Here is a 20,226-nt window from a genome sequence, read left to right on the forward strand (position 1 = left end):
ACATTTATACCTGATGAAATATTACAGCTCCCTGAATTTGATTTAATCATCTTTGTAGGTTTTAACTTGGATGATAGTTCATAACACAGGCTGCCTTTAGATATGGCATATGACACTGTAATATCGTTAACTTTCAACCAATTAGTCACCTTTAACATAAAGCACAACTCACAATTCAGTGTACTTAAAAAAACACACGTAGTCATATGACAGTGACAACGTATTATTGCTGAAAGAAATGAGTACAAGTATTGAATAAGAAAAATGTGTGTAGAATTTAGTGTATCTGATATTATTGTGCTTTTTTTACTTTCTTACAATTCTCATACTCATACTATTTATGGCTTTCACCATACCCCTTTCACAGCCCTAAGAAAATATTTTAGCACTGCTTTTAGATGTTATTACTACTTCGATACTCAGTCTTTGGAACTGAATTCAGAGATCCTCCATAAGAGATGTTTGTCTGGATCTATTGAAAATGTTATGCAAATTCCTCCAAAAACAATGCACACTAAATGGCTTAAGAAAGACGAAGAATTCTTTTTTTAAGCTGTGCAGCTGTGAACTACAAATCTTCAATCAACTTAAATAATGAGCGTTTGAAACAGGGATATCCTTGGTTACTCCTTTCCAAAACCAGACACTTTTTCCAGCATCCTGTTTTTAAGTCAGAATACTGTACATCTGGCTTATGATTCCCCTCACTTTATTATTTTTTTAATTAATATTAACATTATTAATCCCTTATTAATCCATAAACTTCAAAGTTTATATCATAATCAGATTCTTATGCTTCTGAAATGGTAACACTGATATATAAATAGTGATGATCATTTCCATATCAAAGTTATTAACCCATATATGTCTGCAACATCTAATATCTTCACAACGTTTCTATTAACATCTTGTGTACAAAAATACAATTAGTGATGCAAAATTGTTTAGTATTCTCCTGCATGCTGGTATAATAAAATATTAGGTATTCAGATTCAGCGATACACCAAAATATTTCCAAAACTTTCCTGAAATTATTCATTGCGTTCACAGTGCCAGACCACCAAAAACTTGCCAGTGAGAAAAGTTTTTGGCCAGGACCAGCTTTTCCATGATGTAAAAACTGCATTTATATAATTTTGAAAAGTTTTATAAACTTCTGTAGCACTAGAGTTACATATATATATATATATATATATATATATGTAACAGTACTTTTCAACAGGGCTGTCAAAGCAGCACAAAGTCCCCAGCAGTAGTGACTGTTCGTGTATCACGGATGAAGGGCCATTCTCGCTTCTCGGGGGTCAGGCCCGCTGCCAGGGCGTAATCTCTGCCGTGACCTTGCATGAAAGTGAACGCCGGGTATTTCTCCTTTGGTGAAGGCTGCAGCACCTGGAACAACAAAAGATCAAGCATCTTTGATTTGAATTTCAATGCGCAGCGTAACAAGAAACGGTCTTACTCTGGATCCAAATTACATTTACTTCAGTATGAAGACAGAAGTACTCAAGGAAGAGGCATGATAAATTTAAGGAGGGAAGATTGGTTTAAATCATCTATCCAACATAATGACTGGGTGGAGAAGCGAATCACAAATGAAGCCAAATCCATGGCTAAATGGTGCCACCTACTGGCCAACTAATATAACACTGAAATAAAAAAAGGCCACATCAGTTAGTGATGGATCTACAGTAGGGTTAAAATAATAACAATATCTAGGAAATGATTCATAAAATTATAGCACTGGTTGAGTTGGTTTTAAGCTGGGACATAGCATCTTTATCCACCTTTGATAGTTCTTCCCTGATTCTCTCATAGTCTTGAACGCTTCTGGAATAGAAACCAATGGTGCAGCTTGGGTCCATCTTGCTGAAAGGCATCTTCTTTGGTGAGGGGCAATGATATGACTAGACAAAAGGAGACACAATACATCTAAACATATTCATCAAGCTGAAAGGGGCCACATACCTGCAGGGCATACATACACACCATGACAGCATCAACAAAAAAGTAAGATGTATTCTACATCATCTGATGAATGAAATCCTATTTATTTGCTGTCACAGGGTCTATAAATTTGCAGCTGTGGTGCGTTGTCACATTGTATGCAACAGCATGCAAAAGCATAAAACAAAGTTGCTATACAGTGCAGAGTGCTGATTTTTATGTATGGGTTCTGAAATATTAAGCTTCACAGTGACAGAACCTGTATTTGCAGTATTTCTCTTAAGTGGCAGCTTCACTTATCTGAGCAGCAAATAAATCAGTAGATCGGGACTCTGTAATTGGGCTGAGCGAGGCTTTAAGATTCACACCCGTAAGTACTAACAGAAACTATTAAATTCACATTACTGGGGCTGCAGTCAGCTCGTCTATGTAATTTCACATTACCTGGAGAGGGAAATCGCTGGTGCTGACATCCACAAAAGACTGACAGTAATGAGGGTCCATGTAAATCAAGCTGTCATCTGCAAGGACAAAACAGAAGACAAGTTATTCAAAAACATCAGATTATTACAAAAAAAATGTGCTTTTCTTCAATTTCTATGCAGAGTGGTTCAAAGTCGCTTGTGTACGTCAAATATGCCTCCCAGAAGGTTGTTGCTTTTTAATATCCACCAGGGTGGATTAAATTCTGCATAATCAGATGCGTTTGTACAAGCACATTCTTTACACCCACAAAAAAAAAGGAGGTTGTCATTTAATTTTTGAGAGAGGGAATTACTTTTACAAACACACAATTATATTCGACCATTTGCATATGATAAATGCAGTGCTGAGCTGCGCCCTGGCAGGGAGAATGTATTGCTTGTCATTTAGACATCTTCCACCACTGTATTTCAAATTGGTAAAATGTAAATGCGTAAATATTGACTGCCAAGATGTACAACTGAAGGTTCCTCCTGGCTTCTGAAGGTGATGAAGAGTGGCTCACTTTGGGCTCCAGATGAAATTTAATGCATGCCTCTTATGGAAATCAATTACAGCTCACAACTTGGGAGGTTTACTTGTGATAAATGGGTGAGGCTTTGATGGGTCAGAGAGAATAAAGTAAGCCTTGCTTCACTCGCTTTCATCTCCACTCCTCTCCGTTTTCCTCACACAAACATGAATACATTAACTTACTTTGTCTCTACACATACGAAGGCTCCATTATGCAAAAATAATCTGTTATCCACTCCAACCTCTGTGTGTGTGTGTCTTTCTGTTTTCCATTATGCAAACACTAACCTTGAAATCCCACAAAGTAGCAGGCCTGTTTGGGCTTTCCTCCGATGATACCTATGCAATACTCCAGACTGAGAATGCTCTTAATGAACACACAGGGACAACAGAGAAATACATTTTGTTTCCTGCTTAAGATATTCCAATTACATTAAAACAGAAATTCTAAATAATTTTTTTTTGCCCCACAATGACTCATTTCCACTTAAAAAATTATTGCCTCGTCTTGCTTTAACCTTTTGGGATCACCAGTTAGATTTCTTCTAACATATTATAAAGCTAAATGAGGGAAGAAAAAAACCTGCTTGAAATAGATGTGTCCCACACCTTTGCAAAGTCAAAATACTCAGGGTTTGTCCTCTCCCCTCCCAGCCTCACAGGGATGAGAATGATAACAGCTCGGTTGTCGGGCGAGACGGGTGCAGATGCTGGTTGGTTGGTCGCCGCTAGATGAGGAGCATCTGATGTCTCAGAGGCCTGCCCTGCACTGGGTGCCCTGTGGCAATCGACGACATCAGCACTGTAGACTAACAAGGATCAAGAACACAAAGATGAGATGAAGGTCCGTCTGAAGCAGCTTCGCCTTTTGAAAAGTTCATACACATTTTCTTAAATGTTTGTTACAACATACGCTTATTTATACATTTGCTTTATACCAATCTGATTTAGTTGTTTCCTATAAGTCACATAAGTTGAGATTAAAACCAAGCATCTCTGTTCCATCTTTTAAGAAGAATGAGATAATAGCTCCAAAATACAACCAAGAAAATTCAGCTAATCATGAAGAAATAATGAGAAGCTAGTTTTGGTTATTGTATATAACATACTGGCTACAAGAGTCTCATCTTTCTGCAACTGTAAAACCACACTTTCAACACACCAAGGTACTGTCTCTCACACAAACAGCTATCTCCTGCTATTGAGAAGACAAACATGAATCAACACCTAAGATATTGAGGTTAAGAGGAGGTCGGATTGGGCGGTTATAGATCTGGAATAGATGTATTTGTTGGGGAAAAGACACAGTGAGACTCCTGTCACCACTCTAAGCAGCTCCAGTTTTGCGGCTGCAGAGGGGTAGTGGGAAAAAAGAAAGAGTCAGTTTGGGCACCGGGCCCAGTATCCTGTTTTATCAGCAGCTGGATCATCTTTCAAACCTGTACAGTCCTGGGAGACATAGGCAGTTACACCCGCCAAGCCAGGGTCCATCCCTTCCTCAACAGCTTTCCTAAGAGAAAGGGAGAAAGAAAAAGGACAAGAAGTGAAAAGGGTACAAAAGTCAGAAAGGAAAGTGAGTTTGCATATGGGGATTACTCTAATTAGACATCAGAGCATTTTATAATAGTTTACCAGAGACTTATCAGTAAAAATATTGTTTATTATTAAGTTAATTGGTGTTGCTTGGGGCAACATTTAAATTATATTTTTACAATAGTGAGTGTATATGAGCTATCATTTTGAAATTTGTGAGGATCTTTACAAATAACCACAAGGCTGATGAAAAACAAATGTCACTGTAAAGACTGAAAGGGGCAGCTGGTGTGGTGTCCAGCTTGTAGACATTATACACAAATACATCATTTGTCCACAACTTCTGCAGTCATTTCTAATATAGCAAAACAAAACAAAAAACAGATCAAAGAAAGCTCTTTGACTGAGTATATCTTCATTTCAGGCAACAAATAATTATTTTTCTGTACATTTGAACATTTTATTTCTTTTTCTTTTTTAGATATGCTTTGCTAGTGTGCCTTTTCATCATGAAACCATTAATTCCATTATTGTACTTCTCTTAAATTAAATGCAAATAATTTAATGCATAGTTTAAATCACAGTGAAAACAGTGGCTCACCAAAAACCACATGATCTGGATCTGAAGAGAAATACAATAAACAAAAAAAAAAATACAAAAAAACACATTTCACAAAGCTCCACTAAGGGGTTTTTCATAATGACCTACTATAAGACAGACAGCGCTCTTTCCATTCCTCTGCAGAAACATACGTTTTAAGTGTGCTGTAATTTATTGTAAACCATTACTGATTTATCAGCTTATCATTACTGAACAAAATCTGAACTTACTTGAGGATGTGTGCCACAACAGCTGGTCCATACCAGTCCCCTGCCTGTTTTCCCATTGTCAGGCCTAAACGAACAAGCCTATGCAGACCCAATGGAGCAGTGTAGCTGTCCCCAAACCAGGAGACCAGAGAGCGGTGGTACATCTCCTTTAAATGTACATCTGCCTCCTCGGCAGATCCCAGTACCTGGACTTGAGGTGGAAGAGATGGACTGTTATTGGAAGTCCTGGTGGAGCCCTGCAGGGAAGCCTCCAAAGAGGCAACGAGACGCTTGGCCGCAGTGGTGGTCCATGTTTCTGCATCTAAAGGTTGCAGTGTCAGAGCCTCTGACCAGGTCCAGTCTGTGGAGAGATAAAAAGGACTGGGTCAGGTTACTCTAAAAGGTCGCCAGCTTCTGAATTTAAAATTACAAAACAATCCACTGACTTTAAAGCAGGGATTTCTAACTCCGGTCTTCGTGAGCTACTGTCGTGCAGGTTTTGGGTTCTACCCTGATGCAACACACCGGACTCAAATCACTGGGTCATTAACAGGCTTGTGCAGAAATGTGTTTTACTAGGAGACATCTAAAACCTGCAGGACAGTAGCTCATGAGGACCAGAGTTGGAGATCCCTGCTTTAAACTATAAAAATATTGGACCTTATGCTGAGTAAATGGAGACGGTCACAAAATTGTGAATAACACTTTTTTTTTTTTAATCTGTGAAATATTGTAAACATCTCAAAGAGCATTTTGCATATCCAACTTTTACAGCTGGTCACATCAAGCAACCATTGCAAAACAGAATAAAGTCTGGTGTGTGTGCATCCTATAACAGGAAAGATGAGTTCCATCCAACCATCTGTCCATATTTTTTGGCATCTCTGAGGTGAGGTTGCAGAGGCAAAAGGTCCAGGAGGAAAACCCAGGGATCCTGGGGTGAACCCAGGCCAGAGGGGATATATCATTCCTCATGAGTGTGCTAACAAAAAAAGCAGAGCTTTAACCCCCTGGTTCCCAAACCAGACACCCTTTTCTCCCCAACTACACCTCAAAGGGGGAGTCCTGATGAAATCCAACATGCACTGTAAATGAGACCAGCTTTGTACCAAGAATGCAGACACATCTCTTGCTTTTGCTTGCCATAGCCTACAACAGCAGCTCTTATAAAAATAAGGGATCATATTTTCAGTAATCCTTGTTTTTTTATTATTACAGCCATTTTTAAACATATAATTATAAGTTTTGTGATCTGGTAGTGTAATCTGGTTATCTGAAATCTATAACTATATAATTCTGTAAATTCCAAATTATGTGGAACAAATTTTTGCAAGATTTAGATTGACTGATGAGGAGAGCGTTAATAGAGCTCTTTTCCTGACTCAAATGCAAACCATTCATTCACACAGCTTTTCCATTTCATGCTGCACACCAAACCACCACCAAACACATTCCTATATGCTAATGACAGTTTACGAAGTTATTTCTGGATATAAATACTCCATTTTAGGAATTTAGACATGTGCCCTGGTGGAGGCGAGAAATGTAGACAACCAACTTTTCCTTTTGGCCACAGCTGTCAATCCCCACAGTTTGTAAACTCTTACATTTTCAGAGGACACTGCTGCCACAACATAAGATATGGTGGGTTTGAAGAAAGTGCTTATTTTAGGCATTTTTAATCCAAATGCATAACAACACAAAACTAATACACTTCCATCTTAGAGCAATACGAACAAAAAGTCATTCAGACCTTGAAATGAAAGGTTTTTTGCCTTTAAAAGCCTGAACCCTCATGTGCTTTAGTAACTGATTAGGTGTCATTCTGTTCAATTATAAGTTTGATGGTCTCAGTATTTCACTTTAACAGTGCTTTACCCTTACAAACAGGGTGGGGACTGAGGGTGGAGAGAATGGGAGTTGCCCAGGCCATAAAACAGACTAGAATCAAGTGTAAGAAATTAATAAAAATGACCTTGATTCAATTTGAATCAAAGTGAAATTGGTTAATAAATATCCTGAAATGGACATTATTCTCTTTATAGAGAAATATTTCATTAGTGACATATTTTAGATTGGAGAGAAGAACAAGTTTTAGAAACTGTTTTCCAAATGGCCGCATTAAACTGACAGTCATCTCATTATGTGGACCCATAAAGTCTTGGACACTTCAAAACTTCAAAGATGACTGATCTCACAAAGATATGAGGAACTCACTCATGTTCATGTCTTCAATACCTGATCAAACTATCTGATTTAATTTAAAACTATGAAGCCCTTACAAGAAACAAGTATTATTTTGTCCTTAAAAAACACAAAAACTGTTGCAGCACATTATAAAACAATGCACTGCATCTTCCTTTATGCACTCAATGTGATTAATTTAGACATATTAAATCAAATACCTATTGTTGATGTTACCTCTGCTTATTTACTCATTCATATGCAAAAAGTAATACGTTAAGCAGCAAAATGCAACCATACATTACCCAGCTTTCCTTTTAATTGAAATACACTGCTATTAAAAAGAATGTCCCTATTTGAAATAAAATTAATCAGACGAGATTAATCAGAAGACATGAACTGTCTTTTTTTCTTCTTTTTTTTTATCTGCTCTTTCCATCTGTCTCATTCTGTAGCTGAGTTGTGAAACTACGCTCACCCCTGCCCAGAAAGTGCAGAACAAGAGCCTGAGCCAGCATCATCTGTCCGGCCCTCAGCATGCAGCCCCAGCCACAGTCAGAGGTCAGCGTGCTGCCTGGAAGAGGAGGGAATTCTTCTCTGTACGTCAGCCACACACGGGATGCAAAATCCCTACGGAAAGCCTCCACATCCGCCATGGTGCAGTTCTCATCAGAGGCATCACAGCAGGCTTCAGCAAGACTGTCGTCATCTGGGGAAAACAATACATCAGAAAATGATGTTACAGATCCCAAACCCACAAACGAGGTGTTTTAGTTTCTCTAATATCTTCAGGGATCTCTAGGTACAGCTATAGCGCACACAAAAAATAACACACAAGAGAACATTTCTTCTCTGCTGCTTTAAGGACGAGATATTTGTTATGTTTACTCCCAGCCTCAATCAACAGTGTTTTTCTTAATAACCACTGAGAAAATGACTTATGTGTTCATAGAAACACTAAAGAAACTGATCATAACTGTTAGTTCACGTGGTTAAATTAAACATACAGCTAAATCAAAGGTGCTACAGTAACGCTGGTGAATTTTATGTGACCAATGTGGTGAGAATTCTGAAATATAAAAATAAAAGTTTTATTCCTAGCCAGGAGGTCAATCCATCATGCAGAGTGTTAAGCATCCTGCATTTGATGTACAAAGCATCATTTACCCACATGTATAAGGAGAATCATGCATTTGATCCGCTTTAAAGGACTGAGTGTAAGAAAGCATCTGACTAAAAAAAAATCATATTTTCCATAGAGACTTCACAGTACAGATGCTCTTGTAAAAACACAATGTACAGATTCAAGATTTACATTTTTATTAAAAGAATATCATGCCCATATTTTATAATCTTTCGTGGTAATCAGTGGCAGAGCCTTTGTTTGACTTCAAAAATAAACAGTTCTCTTATATTAAACAATCGTTTTCTATGTTTCCAATAGGATTTTGGACAATTGTTTTTCTGTAAATATCATCAGATCTTTGAGGCTGGAAAGGTTCCATGTCATTGCTCTGGATCTCTTGCAGGATCACCCCAGTCAGAGATCACACCTTACAAAATGCTGACAATGTTTTCCAGCCACTTCTCAACTTTTTTTGGGTGTAATTTTTTCTGAACATTGTCTGATGTTTACCTCCAGACTCTTAATAAACTATATTTTTTTCAGGAGTCCAGAATCTGTGTAGAGAACTTAAAACAAGCCTGAAGGCAAGGAAATCTTCCAACCACAAAAACACAAAGATGGCTGCAGAAGAGTGGCTCAAAATCCCAGAGGAGACATGGGAAAAGTGATAACAATTATAAAACCTATTTAAAAAAAAATTATGTATGAATAAATTTTAATACAGTTAGAGTGTGACTGTGTGGTTAATATGTAACCATAAGCATTTGTGTTTATACATGTGCATCATACCTTCAGCTTTAAAATGGTAGCATTTCCCCAGAAGCAGCACTGGGGAATTTCTACTAAACGACGTCTTTGATTTAAGAGCCCAACCTAAGATACACAACAAACGGACAATACATCAAACTTGGCTGATTGGTTCAACATCTCTCCAGGCTCTAACAGATTCTGTTTATCTAGTTGAGTGGCACACCTACTGCATAACATTCATCATTCAATGTGCTGGCTTACTACCAAGTTTCCACACCACTTACAAGTGTTTTCTCCTTCTCTTGTCACATGAAAGTCAAGAATAACCACTGTTTTTTCTTTTGTTCTTATTTAAGAGAACAGAACAGAAACAGAAAGAGATACAAGGTTTTCTCACAAAATTGTATGGAGAATATGGGAAAAAAACTATTTTAAGGACTGACTCAACAGCAGGATGTTGTTGTATCATTGCATCTTATTTTTAATGTCTCGTGTACTCTCGCGGTATCTAACTGTGGATTTCTATTTTTGAATGGTAAAATATCAAATTAACCAACCTTGTAATTTAGTTTATGTTTAAATAAAATTTGATGTGAGTGTATTGACAGGTCAAAATAGCAATGCAGTGATGCATGACAGCAAAAGCAGTGGAGGTCATGCATCGGTGGTTGAGCTAAGTTCGAGTCGTTTGACTCTCGAGTAAATTACTTACTGTACTTCATATTGTGCCACACTGACAAGAACTTCGTCTTCAGTTTTTCCACCTCATCGTTCCCTTTATTCTCCATTTGGACCAGCGAGGAAAGAAACCCATTCCTCCTCAGCATACAATCCTGAACATTGTACACACAAACACACATTGTACTTACTTAGTTGAGTGTAGCAGTATCACTTCTCTTTGAAGGATTACACGAAATTACAACTCGTTGACATGTTGCTACCTTAACACTTGTTCCATTCAGTTGATTTCCACTCAAAGAGGCGATGCTGCCTTGTATTCAGCTTTAAACGACACATCGTGTCACAGAAATACTTTAAAACATTATTAGTTCCTCATGACCTCCTAGAGAACTTCACACACCTCTGAAATCATCACTGTTTACACTTTGAGGAAGTGTGGCAGTTATGCCATGTGATCTCGCGATGTTTCCTGCGAGATCAAGAAGAACAGGACGCGAGACGGGGCTCGAATTGTAAATTATGGTAGCCCGAGCGGGCGGAGTTATGGGTTCTACTAAAACTTTTATTTATTTATTTATTTATTTATTTATTTATTATTTATGTAGTCCAAGACAAGTTTAATACAGTTTAAAGCCTATATGGTTTAACCAAATACTAAAAATATTTCAAACACTAACACTAAAATGTTTTTTAGTTTTCCAAATTGTTACAGACTGAAGGCTCAGTTTATTCATTGAAATATTACATGTATTTATTTTAGTAATAGAATCAGGCTTTGAAGGCACATTTTTCATCACTGAACATATGGGAAATATGTGAGGCCAAAGATTACTAAGGAAATAGTCAGGAAAACATCAAATGTATTTAGCAGTTTTTAATTACATGTTTTGAGCTAAGGAGAAGGACAGCACAGCTGGAGAAAATGTCACACTGGACTGTCCCAGGTCATCTGTCTATAGACAACACTAAGATGTGAGGTATCAAGCATAGCATTTGTATGGTACACTTAAGTGTGTACCATACAAATGCTATGCTTAGATACCTCAGATGTAAACAAAATGTCTTTGCAAGATAACTGTGTGTATGTTTGTGTTATAAATAAAAGGCAAAAAAAAAAGGCAAAAGGCAAATTTATTTGTATAGCACATTTCATGTACAAGACAATTCAAAGTGCTTTACATAAAAAATCACAGCAGGGTGCAGACAGGTGAATAAAAAAATAAAAATAAAAATAAATAATAAATAAATAAAGATTAAAAGAAATGCAATTAATGAAATAAAAGCAGAAGGAATATGCTAAAATAAAATAGATAAAATGCAAGAAATAAAATAAAAGACAATATTATTACTATTACTATTATTATTACTACAAAATAGTAATAATTTTCTTTTAATTCTGATTAATGTTTTTCATGTCAAGATGACTGGACTACCTGGCTGCAGAGAGAACTTGTGGGTGACACTAGGCTTCTGTAAAAGTTTGCTTTTTCTTTTTCTTTTTTTTTTTTTTACAGTATAATTATGAGCTATTTCGTCACCCCTTCACCCCTGATACTACAATTGCTGCGCATCCTTTATAAATACAAACTCATTTTCCATCACTGCATCTTAAGCTGTATGCTCCCCCCTTTTCAGCCATATTTAAAGCAGTAACAAAATCAGCATTTTACCACCTGAAGAATATGGTTCAACATGATTTAGAAAACTTCATGCATTTGTTTTCAGTGGGCTTGTGTGCTGTAATGGAGTTTTTACAGGTCTCTAAAAAATTTCACTAAAATAATTGCAAATTATCTAGAATGCTGCTTGTCTCCTCAAAAAACCCAACAAAAGGGAACACCTCAGTTATCAGATCTTTACACTTGCTGTATCTGATTTTTACATTTATATTGCTAGCCAACTACCTGCCTTTTAGACCCAATTCCCACATCTCTTTTAAAAAGGTTTTATGGTTTCTTTGAGTCTGAGCTTTTAAACATAGTAAATTACTCTCTTCAGACGGGTGTCTTCCCATCTGCCTATAAAACAGCGGTGGTCAGGCCCCTTCTGAAGAAGAGTAATTTAGACCCTAACATTCTTGATAACTACAGACCTGTATCCAACTTACCGTTTTTAAGTAAAATGATTGAAAAAGTTGTTTTTAGCCAATTAAATGAGTTTTTAATTGAACAAAGTATTTCAGAAAGATATCAATCTGGTTTTAGGATGAACCACAGTACTGAGACGGCCCTCTTAAAGATTGTTAATGACCTTAGGTGTAACTTAGATGCACAGAAACTTTCTGTTCTGGTGCTGCTGGATCTTAGTGCCGCCTTCGACACAGTGGATCACCAGATTTTAATACACAGACTCAGAAGTATGGTGGGCCTCTCAGGCACTGTTCTTAAATGGTTTTACTCCTATCTCACGGATCGTAAATTTTTCGTAAGTATGGATACATGCTCCTCAAGAATCCATGAAATGCAGTGTGGGGTTCCCCAAGGATCAATTTTAGGCCCAATACTTTTTAACCTGTACATGTTGCCACTTGGGGACGTGATCAGGAGACATGGCGTTGCTTTTCACAGCTATGCTGATGATACGCAGCTTTACATCGCTGTGTCTCCTGATGACCTAGAACCAGTTAACACCCTTTTAAACTGTATTTTAGATATAAAGTCATGGATGGCACAGAACTTCTTACAGCTCAACCGGGACAAGACTGAGGTTTTAATTATCGGTCCTGAAGACAAGAGAGGGAGCATCTCATGCAAACTACAAGACTTTAAACTTTCTCAGTGTGTGAGAAATCTGGGTGTTCTTTTCGACTCTGAGCTGAACTTTATTCCACACATTAGAAATGTCACAAAGACAGGCTTTTATCATCTTAAAAACATCGCCAGAGTCCGCCCGTTTCTCTCTCTTGCCAGCACGGAGGTGCTGATGCATGCTTTTATTTTTAGTAAATTAGATTACTGTAATGCCCTGCTCTCTGGTCTTCCCAAAAAGAGTACTTCTAGCTTACAGTTACTCCAGAACTCAGCGGCACGAGTTCTGACGAGGACCAGGGGGCGGGAACACATTACACCAGTTTTAAAATCGCTGCATTGGCTCCCTGTGCGTTTCAGGATTGATTTTAAGGTTCTCTTACTTGTTTATAAATGTCTTAATGGTCTTGGGCCTTCTTATTTATCTGACCTGCTTTTAGACTACAAACCCTCGCGGACCCTGAGGTCCTCTGGTACCGGCCTTTTGGTCGTTCCTAAGGCGAGGACCAAAACACATGGCGAGGCCACGTTCCAATACTGTGGCCCTCGCCTGTGGAATGGCCTGCCGGGGGGCCTCGGGTCTGCAGAGACTGTAGATGCTTTTAAAAAGAGGCTCAAGACACATCTTTTTAGCTTAGCTTTTAATTGAACTTCTTAATCATTTAGTTATTTGACTAACAATATTATTAGTTTATTTATTCAGTTATTTTAATTAATCTATTTATCTATTTTGTCTATTTTTATCACTCATTTGTATCTTGGTCTTAAATTGACTTTTTAATATATATTAATTTTCTTTTATTGTTCTTATTACGTTGATTTATTAAGCTCTTTTAAGTATCTTATACTGTGTTTTATTTTCAGCTTTTATCTTTTTTTTTTTTTATCTTTTATCCTCTAGCTCCAGTGTTCCCTCATGGGGATCCTCCACATCGTGGGCTGTCTCTCCGGCCTGCAGGGTTGTCGCTGCAGGGGTCGACCTGGACGGGATGGCTGACGGGCCCTGCATTGCAGTCCTGTGGCTGTGGTGGGGGCCCTCGCCTGACCCGATCTTGGCTGCTCCTGTGGCGATGGCCTCTGTGGTTGCTGGTGGGGCGCTCATGGTGTGGATGGGTCCCCAAGGTATTGCTTCCTCACAGTGGTGTCAAGCCAATCGTCTTTTATCAATCGTCTTTTATCTTGTCTTTTAGATCTCTCTCTCAAACTTTGTTCTTAAACCGTTTCAGTTAAAGAGACAGGAACTAGAAAGAATAGTTTTAATTCTATGAAAAGAAGAGTGGCATCATCTGTTTGTGCTGTGTGTTGCGCGCTTGGGTGTGTGTGTGTGTGTGTGTGTGAATGTGTGTGATTTCAAATGTAAAGTAGATAGCATTTGCATTATTCCACTCTTAGATTTTTAATATATGTTTTTACACTGTAAAGCACTTTGTATTGCATGACAATGTATGAAAAGGGCTATACAAATAAAGTTTGAATTGAATTGAATAGTGTACAAGGTGCTGAACCGTTGTGGTTCAAATTATATTTCCGATCTCCTGATGTCATGTGAACTACTGAGACTTCTAAAATCATCTGGGTCAAGTTTGCTTTTCATCCTTAGCGTTAAAACTACACAAAATTTCCCATTTAGTTTTTCTGCTCCTAAATCTGGAAGAAAATACTAGAAAAGCAAGTCTTCTCCAGACCGTAGGTCTTTTCAATCAGGTCCAAAAAATGTTTTATTTTCCACAGCTTTTATTTAAGACAGGGGGTTTTCGTTTCTTTTTAAATGTATTTTCCTACGTGTTGATGTGATGATTGACATTTGTCTGTATCACGTCAGTATCATTGTGTATTCTGTTGTCTGTTTCTATTGATCATGTACAGCACTTATGGATTAAATATGCTTTAAAAAATATTTTTACTTTGCCTTGAAAGGTTCAGTTGTAGTTCCCGTGTCTTTGAGGTCTCCTGCTGATATGCCCAGTCTGGTTAAAAATGATACCCACAGATGCTTATTTTTTGGGATGCCTCGGTGGCGAACGAAAATAGATCAATAAATTAACAGAAAAAGAAAAACTATCAAAAAACATTAACTGTGCAGATGTCCACAATTTTTATAACAAAGGAAATGGAAGTGAGAGAATGCCAACCAAACCTGCGCAAAATCTTTTTAATGTGTTTGCGCTATTGCACCGTATTACAGTCTTTACGGCAAAGCTTCCATTCTCCCGTTTTCCCTGTGGCCGTAGTGAGTGGAAAGCAGAGTGCCAGCCTAGGAATTCCGTTAAAGCACATCAGCAGCCACTGCCATGGCTGAACGCCGCGCCTTCGCCCAAAAAATCAGCAGGTAAAGACTTGAGACTCTGAAAGAAAGCTCTCTATATAAAAACAGAGCACTTTGTCGTTTTTAATGTAGGTCGCCCTTAGACCACCGCTGCGGGAACCCTTCGAAGGAGGCCCAGTGGCTGTTCGAGCTAACCGCTCGTTAGCTGTAACGGTAGAGATGCTCAGACCCACCCAGACAGACAGCGACAGTGCTAGCTGCAGCTTTCCTATTCCACTGAATGCTAACAAAGAGGCGATATTGATGTGTCCATGAAAGTATATTGGCAAGAAAGAAATTATGTTTTCATTCACACCCCAGACTTGGAGAGAGTCGGCTACTGTAAATTGAAAACCATACGTTTTTAACCGTTAGCTAATTTGCTTACAGTAGCTAACGATGGGAAGCTACTGTAGATAGTGACACTGATAGAGATGCGGCTGAACTTTGTTCTTGAGCTATGTTTACTACAAGACTTGACTGTGAAGAAAGAACAGTTATCTTACTTACGACAAAAGCCTTCCACAAGTGCTATTAAATACTGAAATTATAATCTCATCCCAGCCTCAGACAGATCAAAGTAATCTCCTTAACAAAGGGCTTTGTCCAAGCTGTCAAATGCCACCACCCCAGTGTTTATATAGAAGTAAAAATCTACACGAACAGCATTAATCGTAGTATTTTATTTTATTTTGTTACTCAATTCTTAGTGAAGCCATGACATACTAAAATATGCCTTTTTGCTGATGAACATAATCATAGTGCTGGCCTCTACTCTGGATGCAATAACAATTTTATCACCCACTGGAGAGCTTCTTATGATCACCTGGGGATTTTGACATGAAGGAAAAACTTTACATGATTGCAAAAGGCCGCACACATTGTACTCGTTGTTCCCCTGTATTTTATAACTCTTAATTGAATCAAATTTCTAAAATAATTGATACAATAATAATAATAAGTTACACATTTGATGATGAAATTGTTCATTTTCTGCTGTCAGTACACAAGGTTAAGACATTTTAGTAGACTATTTGTTATACCAGTATTAACATTAAGATTTGTGGTTCATTTCACACCACTGTATATTACTAGTAATTTAACAATTCACCTGTCTTTATAAAATTATAGTAATTTAATTTAAAATAATTACAAGAACATAAAGAAAGCTATATAAACATGGACGTTTGCTTTTTTGGCATTCTAAACAAAAATGACTTAAAGCAGGTAGATGTAATGTCTACATGTGAAGACAGAGTTTCAACTAGATTCAGTCATTAAAAGGGTGTAAACCTCATCAATCAGCTCTATTAAATCTAGGAAAAAAATACATTTCTGTTAGATTCTGGCAACTGTTTTCAAACAGGTGAAGGAGACGATTATGATTTCAGTGCAACCATGATTGACTGTGATTATCTCAATTAATTGCAGTTGCATGCTTTAGTTATTAATTGTGAAATACCCACTGTAATTTGAATAGTAAAATCACTTGAAGGGATGAGGACATAAAGATTTTCTGTGTGATACAGCATAGACTGATTACTGTGGCTTATTGATGACTGACCTTTTTATTATTTTTTTCTTACTTCCCTGTTTTATGTTCTGTGTCTCTTAAAACTTTTTAAGAAAACACATTTACTTTACTATCAAACTGGTGTAATACCTTGACTTGGACTATCACACTATGTCTTATAGGATGTGTTTAAGTAATTATTTAAATATCATGGTGTTATCTTGCCACCACTAGACAAAAACGAAAAATAGATCTGTTTTGGGTTATCTCATCAGATTTCTTTGTATTCTAGGATTTTTTTGTGACGTTCTATCTGTTGGTAAAATATTGGGCATCGTAATAACAGAAGGTTTGTTTACCTTTTTCACAGACATTTAGATTAGTGGAAACTTTAGCTCTTTGGGAATGTGTCTGTCAGATCAGCCTTTCTGCAGTAGAGATAGCACTGCACTGCAGAGGCCACTAGATCTTTTATGTAGAACAGTTTTCATGTTTTTCTCTTCTGGTTTGCTTGAAATGATAAGTGGGACTTCTGTTTAGCAGTCTCGTCAAACAGGATTGCCTGTTGGTGTACATTTGTATTTATACAGGGACAGGCATGACTGAGTTGTTTTCAGTGACCTCACTAAGTGACTCACAGCATATCCATGCTATCCATAACTGTGATCATGGTCAACAGTTGGAAGTTGCTTTCAAATTAGTTGCTTTGATATTGCTTCAGGATGGAGAATGGAGAGCTCAAGAATTATAGTTAATCAGTTCCATGGATCCTCATAGCTTCCTTTGGTCCTGTTTAACCTTGATTCCTTTTTCCTTGGTTCTAATATATTATTTGTTTATGTCACTTTGGGCTACTTGCTGCGTTGCTATTTTGTTCAAGGCAAAGGTCTCTAAGTGGTTTTGTTAGCTGCTGGGATTTAAAGGGCCTGTTTGTGGCTTTAGCAGCAGGTGAACACCCAGAACTTTGTGCTGACGACAGGAATCCAGGGATTTTTATTTGCTTTTCTCCTCTCTGTTCTCTGCTGTTGTAATATGTGATATCGTCTGAGGTGATCCAGTGACGCTATGAGCCAAAACAAGGGAGAGAATCCTTAAATGGCAAGAGATATAATCCTTAGTTAATTTGATGTGTCTGTAACATTCTAGCTATTTGCTTTGATTGTTGCTTCAGGCATATGGGACACATTTGTGAGTCATCATCTGATTTCCTTATATTCAACTTTCAAGGAATCATACTTTCGTAGTTGTTTTGACCCAAAGTTCCCCAGGCTCTTTTAAGGTCTTTTAAAGTTTTTCTTTAGACATTGGCTTATACTGAGTACTTGTCCCCCCCATTTCTTTTGTATGTGTTTTCCACTCAACACTGGCCTTATGATTCATTAAAGCATTACAAAAAGCACCTACTTCAAGAGATGAATAAACATAATGTTGACATATAACAGACAACTTAGCATAGAACCAACTTGCTTTCTTAAGTAATCTCTTGATAGATTAAATATAAACATTAAAATATTACATATTACAAAAGATTCCATCTTTTCATTAGTTTTGGGAGGGATGTTTGGATAGGATTGTAGTTGTGAGTTTTAATTGTGTGAAAAGAAAAAAACAACTACACAAAGTTTTGTCATTGACTTATTTGCATTTCATTTCTTTTTGCAGGACTGTGGCAGCAGAGGTTAGGAAGCAGATAGCCGGCCAGTATGGGGGATCCCCACAGCTCTTCAAAAACCTTAATGTTGGGACAGCAACAAGCAACACAGTGAGTTGTCTAAAGCTTTTTTTCAGACTGTTTCCAAAGAATCCAAAGTTTCTAAACTTTGTCTGGCAATATTTTTTCCAACTTAGGGAATTAGCACAAGGTTAATTAGCATGTCTGTGTTTCTTACCAAAACTAAATTCTACATGAGAGCCAGTGCTGACGGCAAATTCAAATTCCCACTTAATTTTACAGACATATTACATCAACATGACTAATTTGTTGATGTTTTTATTTGGCACCACAAGTAATGGTATAATAAGTGCCGTGTCAGATCTGAATGTCATCCAAAGCAGAAAAGTACACAATGTTTTATAAGTTACACTTTCCTAGGTTGGTATAAAATCTTACACAAGTACAGAGTGATGTAATGGTGCGTCAGCCAGTGTGTTAAGCTACCTTACTGCCCTTCTAAAATCACTTCAGAAAGGTAAATCAATCTGTTTAAGTATTCTGCAATTCTTGTATATTTTCACATAAATAAATCACATAAATAGCAAAAAATGTAAAACACTATGTCAGTATTTTCAAGAGCATCATTCAGTCCTGCATATAAATGATAAACATGTTTTCAATCATTCGAGTGGAAAATTAGAGAAACCAGATGCTCTTAAATTAATTTCCTCCGAAGAATGCTAATTTTCTGGTCACAAATACACAAAACTGCCAAATATCTTGCAAGACCTGGACGCAGGGAATGTGAAATTGCATTTCTACTCAGCGTTATGCATGTTGCACATGCACAAGTTACAGGTTTTCGACAATCAGTGTAACTGTCAGCAATGTAGGAGGATAAGAGAGCAATAATTACCAACAGGAACATTTTAGCCAGCATAAAGTGGAATGACAGTGTCTTTGAACATTACATGTAAGTGCATCTAATTGTTTTGCAGCCTAAGATTATTATAAAACTTCACATGATTTCTTTTTCGTTATACAGCAGCTCCTGATGTTGAACAAATTCTTTGTGGCATTTATGTCAAGCAGCATGCCATCTGAGAACAGCGGCTGATCACTGTAGAATTAATTTGTCATTATTTGATTGTCATGCCATTAGCCATGTGAGGTTGTTGACATCTATATCAAATCAAACTATATATATATATATATATATATAACCTGCAAACCTTCATACACTTAAGTATAAAATGTCAAAGTTCAAAAGTTCAATAACAAACACCTGATTTTAACCTTTTTTTCAAACACACATCATCACACTCACACAGCACACATATACAACAACCACTTCTTCCCTGACCCCTCTCAGCACAAACATAAAAGCTGACTTTAATTTCTGTCTCTTCCATTAAAACATCAGTATAAAATATAACTAGAGAACATCTTGCTTGACGATGAGATGAGGAAACTATGATGTCATGCCGGCTACAATTCTGTCTCTGCATAATTCTTTTGCATCTTTATCTTAGAATCAAGAAATTTTCATCTCATGCGAAAGTGAGGTTTCACAGTTCTTGAATGGCTTATTCACCATGCAGCAATTGCATTATTTCTAAGGTTATCTGAGCTGAGTTCAAGCAGTATATTTGTTGAAGAGGTAGTGCCAATTGACCCTGAGCAGCCCTCAGCCCAAACACAAGTAAATGCTCCCCCTTCCCTTCATGATTAGGCCAGAGTTGTTTTTAATTAAACTGTGAAAAGTGTTTGAGCTGAAATTCCTCTAGAGGGAGAGAGACAGATACAAACACACGTGCATTCCAACTTAACAAACAGCTGAAACACATTCTTCCTTGGGTTCTTTATTTCAAAAGCAGAGAAAGACATATTAAACCATTGACTCAACAGCACACTTGGCAGTCTGATAACTTGTATCAGCATGACAGTTGCATGAATGCAGTTACTCATATTTGAGAACTA

General features: G+C 37.4%; 2 protein-coding genes across 22 annotated transcripts in view; one reads left to right on the forward strand and one right to left on the reverse strand.

Annotated features, from left to right (window-relative positions):
- Positions 1-1,189: 1,189 nt before the first annotated feature.
- atg4c (autophagy related 4C, cysteine peptidase) lies at positions 1,190-10,483 on the reverse strand. Of its 2 annotated transcripts, XM_042006802.1 has the most exons (11): positions 10,288-10,483; positions 10,059-10,179; positions 9,386-9,469; positions 7,949-8,179; positions 5,308-5,647; positions 4,383-4,453; positions 3,553-3,752; positions 3,232-3,310; positions 2,392-2,468; positions 1,788-1,907; positions 1,190-1,392 (listed from the first exon to the last, which is right to left on the reverse strand). In XM_042006802.1, exons 2-11 carry the CDS (start codon positions 10,171-10,173, stop codon positions 1,228-1,230), a joined length of 1,482 nt encoding a protein of 493 aa, XP_041862736.1. In that variant the 5' UTR covers positions 10,174-10,179; positions 10,288-10,483; the 3' UTR covers positions 1,190-1,227. The 2 variants fall into 2 exon arrangements, with proteins under 2 accessions (XP_041862736.1, XP_041862737.1); XM_042006803.1 differs by lacking the exon at positions 9,386-9,469.
- A 4,496-nt stretch (positions 10,484-14,979) lies between these two features.
- dock7 (dedicator of cytokinesis 7) overlaps positions 14,980-20,226 on the forward strand; it is a 52,693-nt gene continuing 47,446 nt past the window's right edge. For all 20 annotated transcript variants that reach the window (XM_042006941.1, XM_042006934.1, XM_042006936.1 and 17 more), the window contains exons 1-2: positions 14,980-15,103; positions 18,255-18,354. In XM_042006941.1, the coding sequence (XP_041862875.1) occupies positions 15,066-15,103; positions 18,255-18,354 (138 nt within the window). In that variant the 5' untranslated portion in view covers positions 14,980-15,065. The remainder of the gene's footprint in view (positions 15,104-18,254; positions 18,355-20,226) is intronic.

This window comes from Melanotaenia boesemani, chromosome 14 (genome assembly GCF_017639745.1).
Source record: "Melanotaenia boesemani isolate fMelBoe1 chromosome 14, fMelBoe1.pri, whole genome shotgun sequence".
NCBI lineage: Eukaryota > Metazoa > Chordata > Actinopteri > Atheriniformes > Melanotaeniidae > Melanotaenia > Melanotaenia boesemani.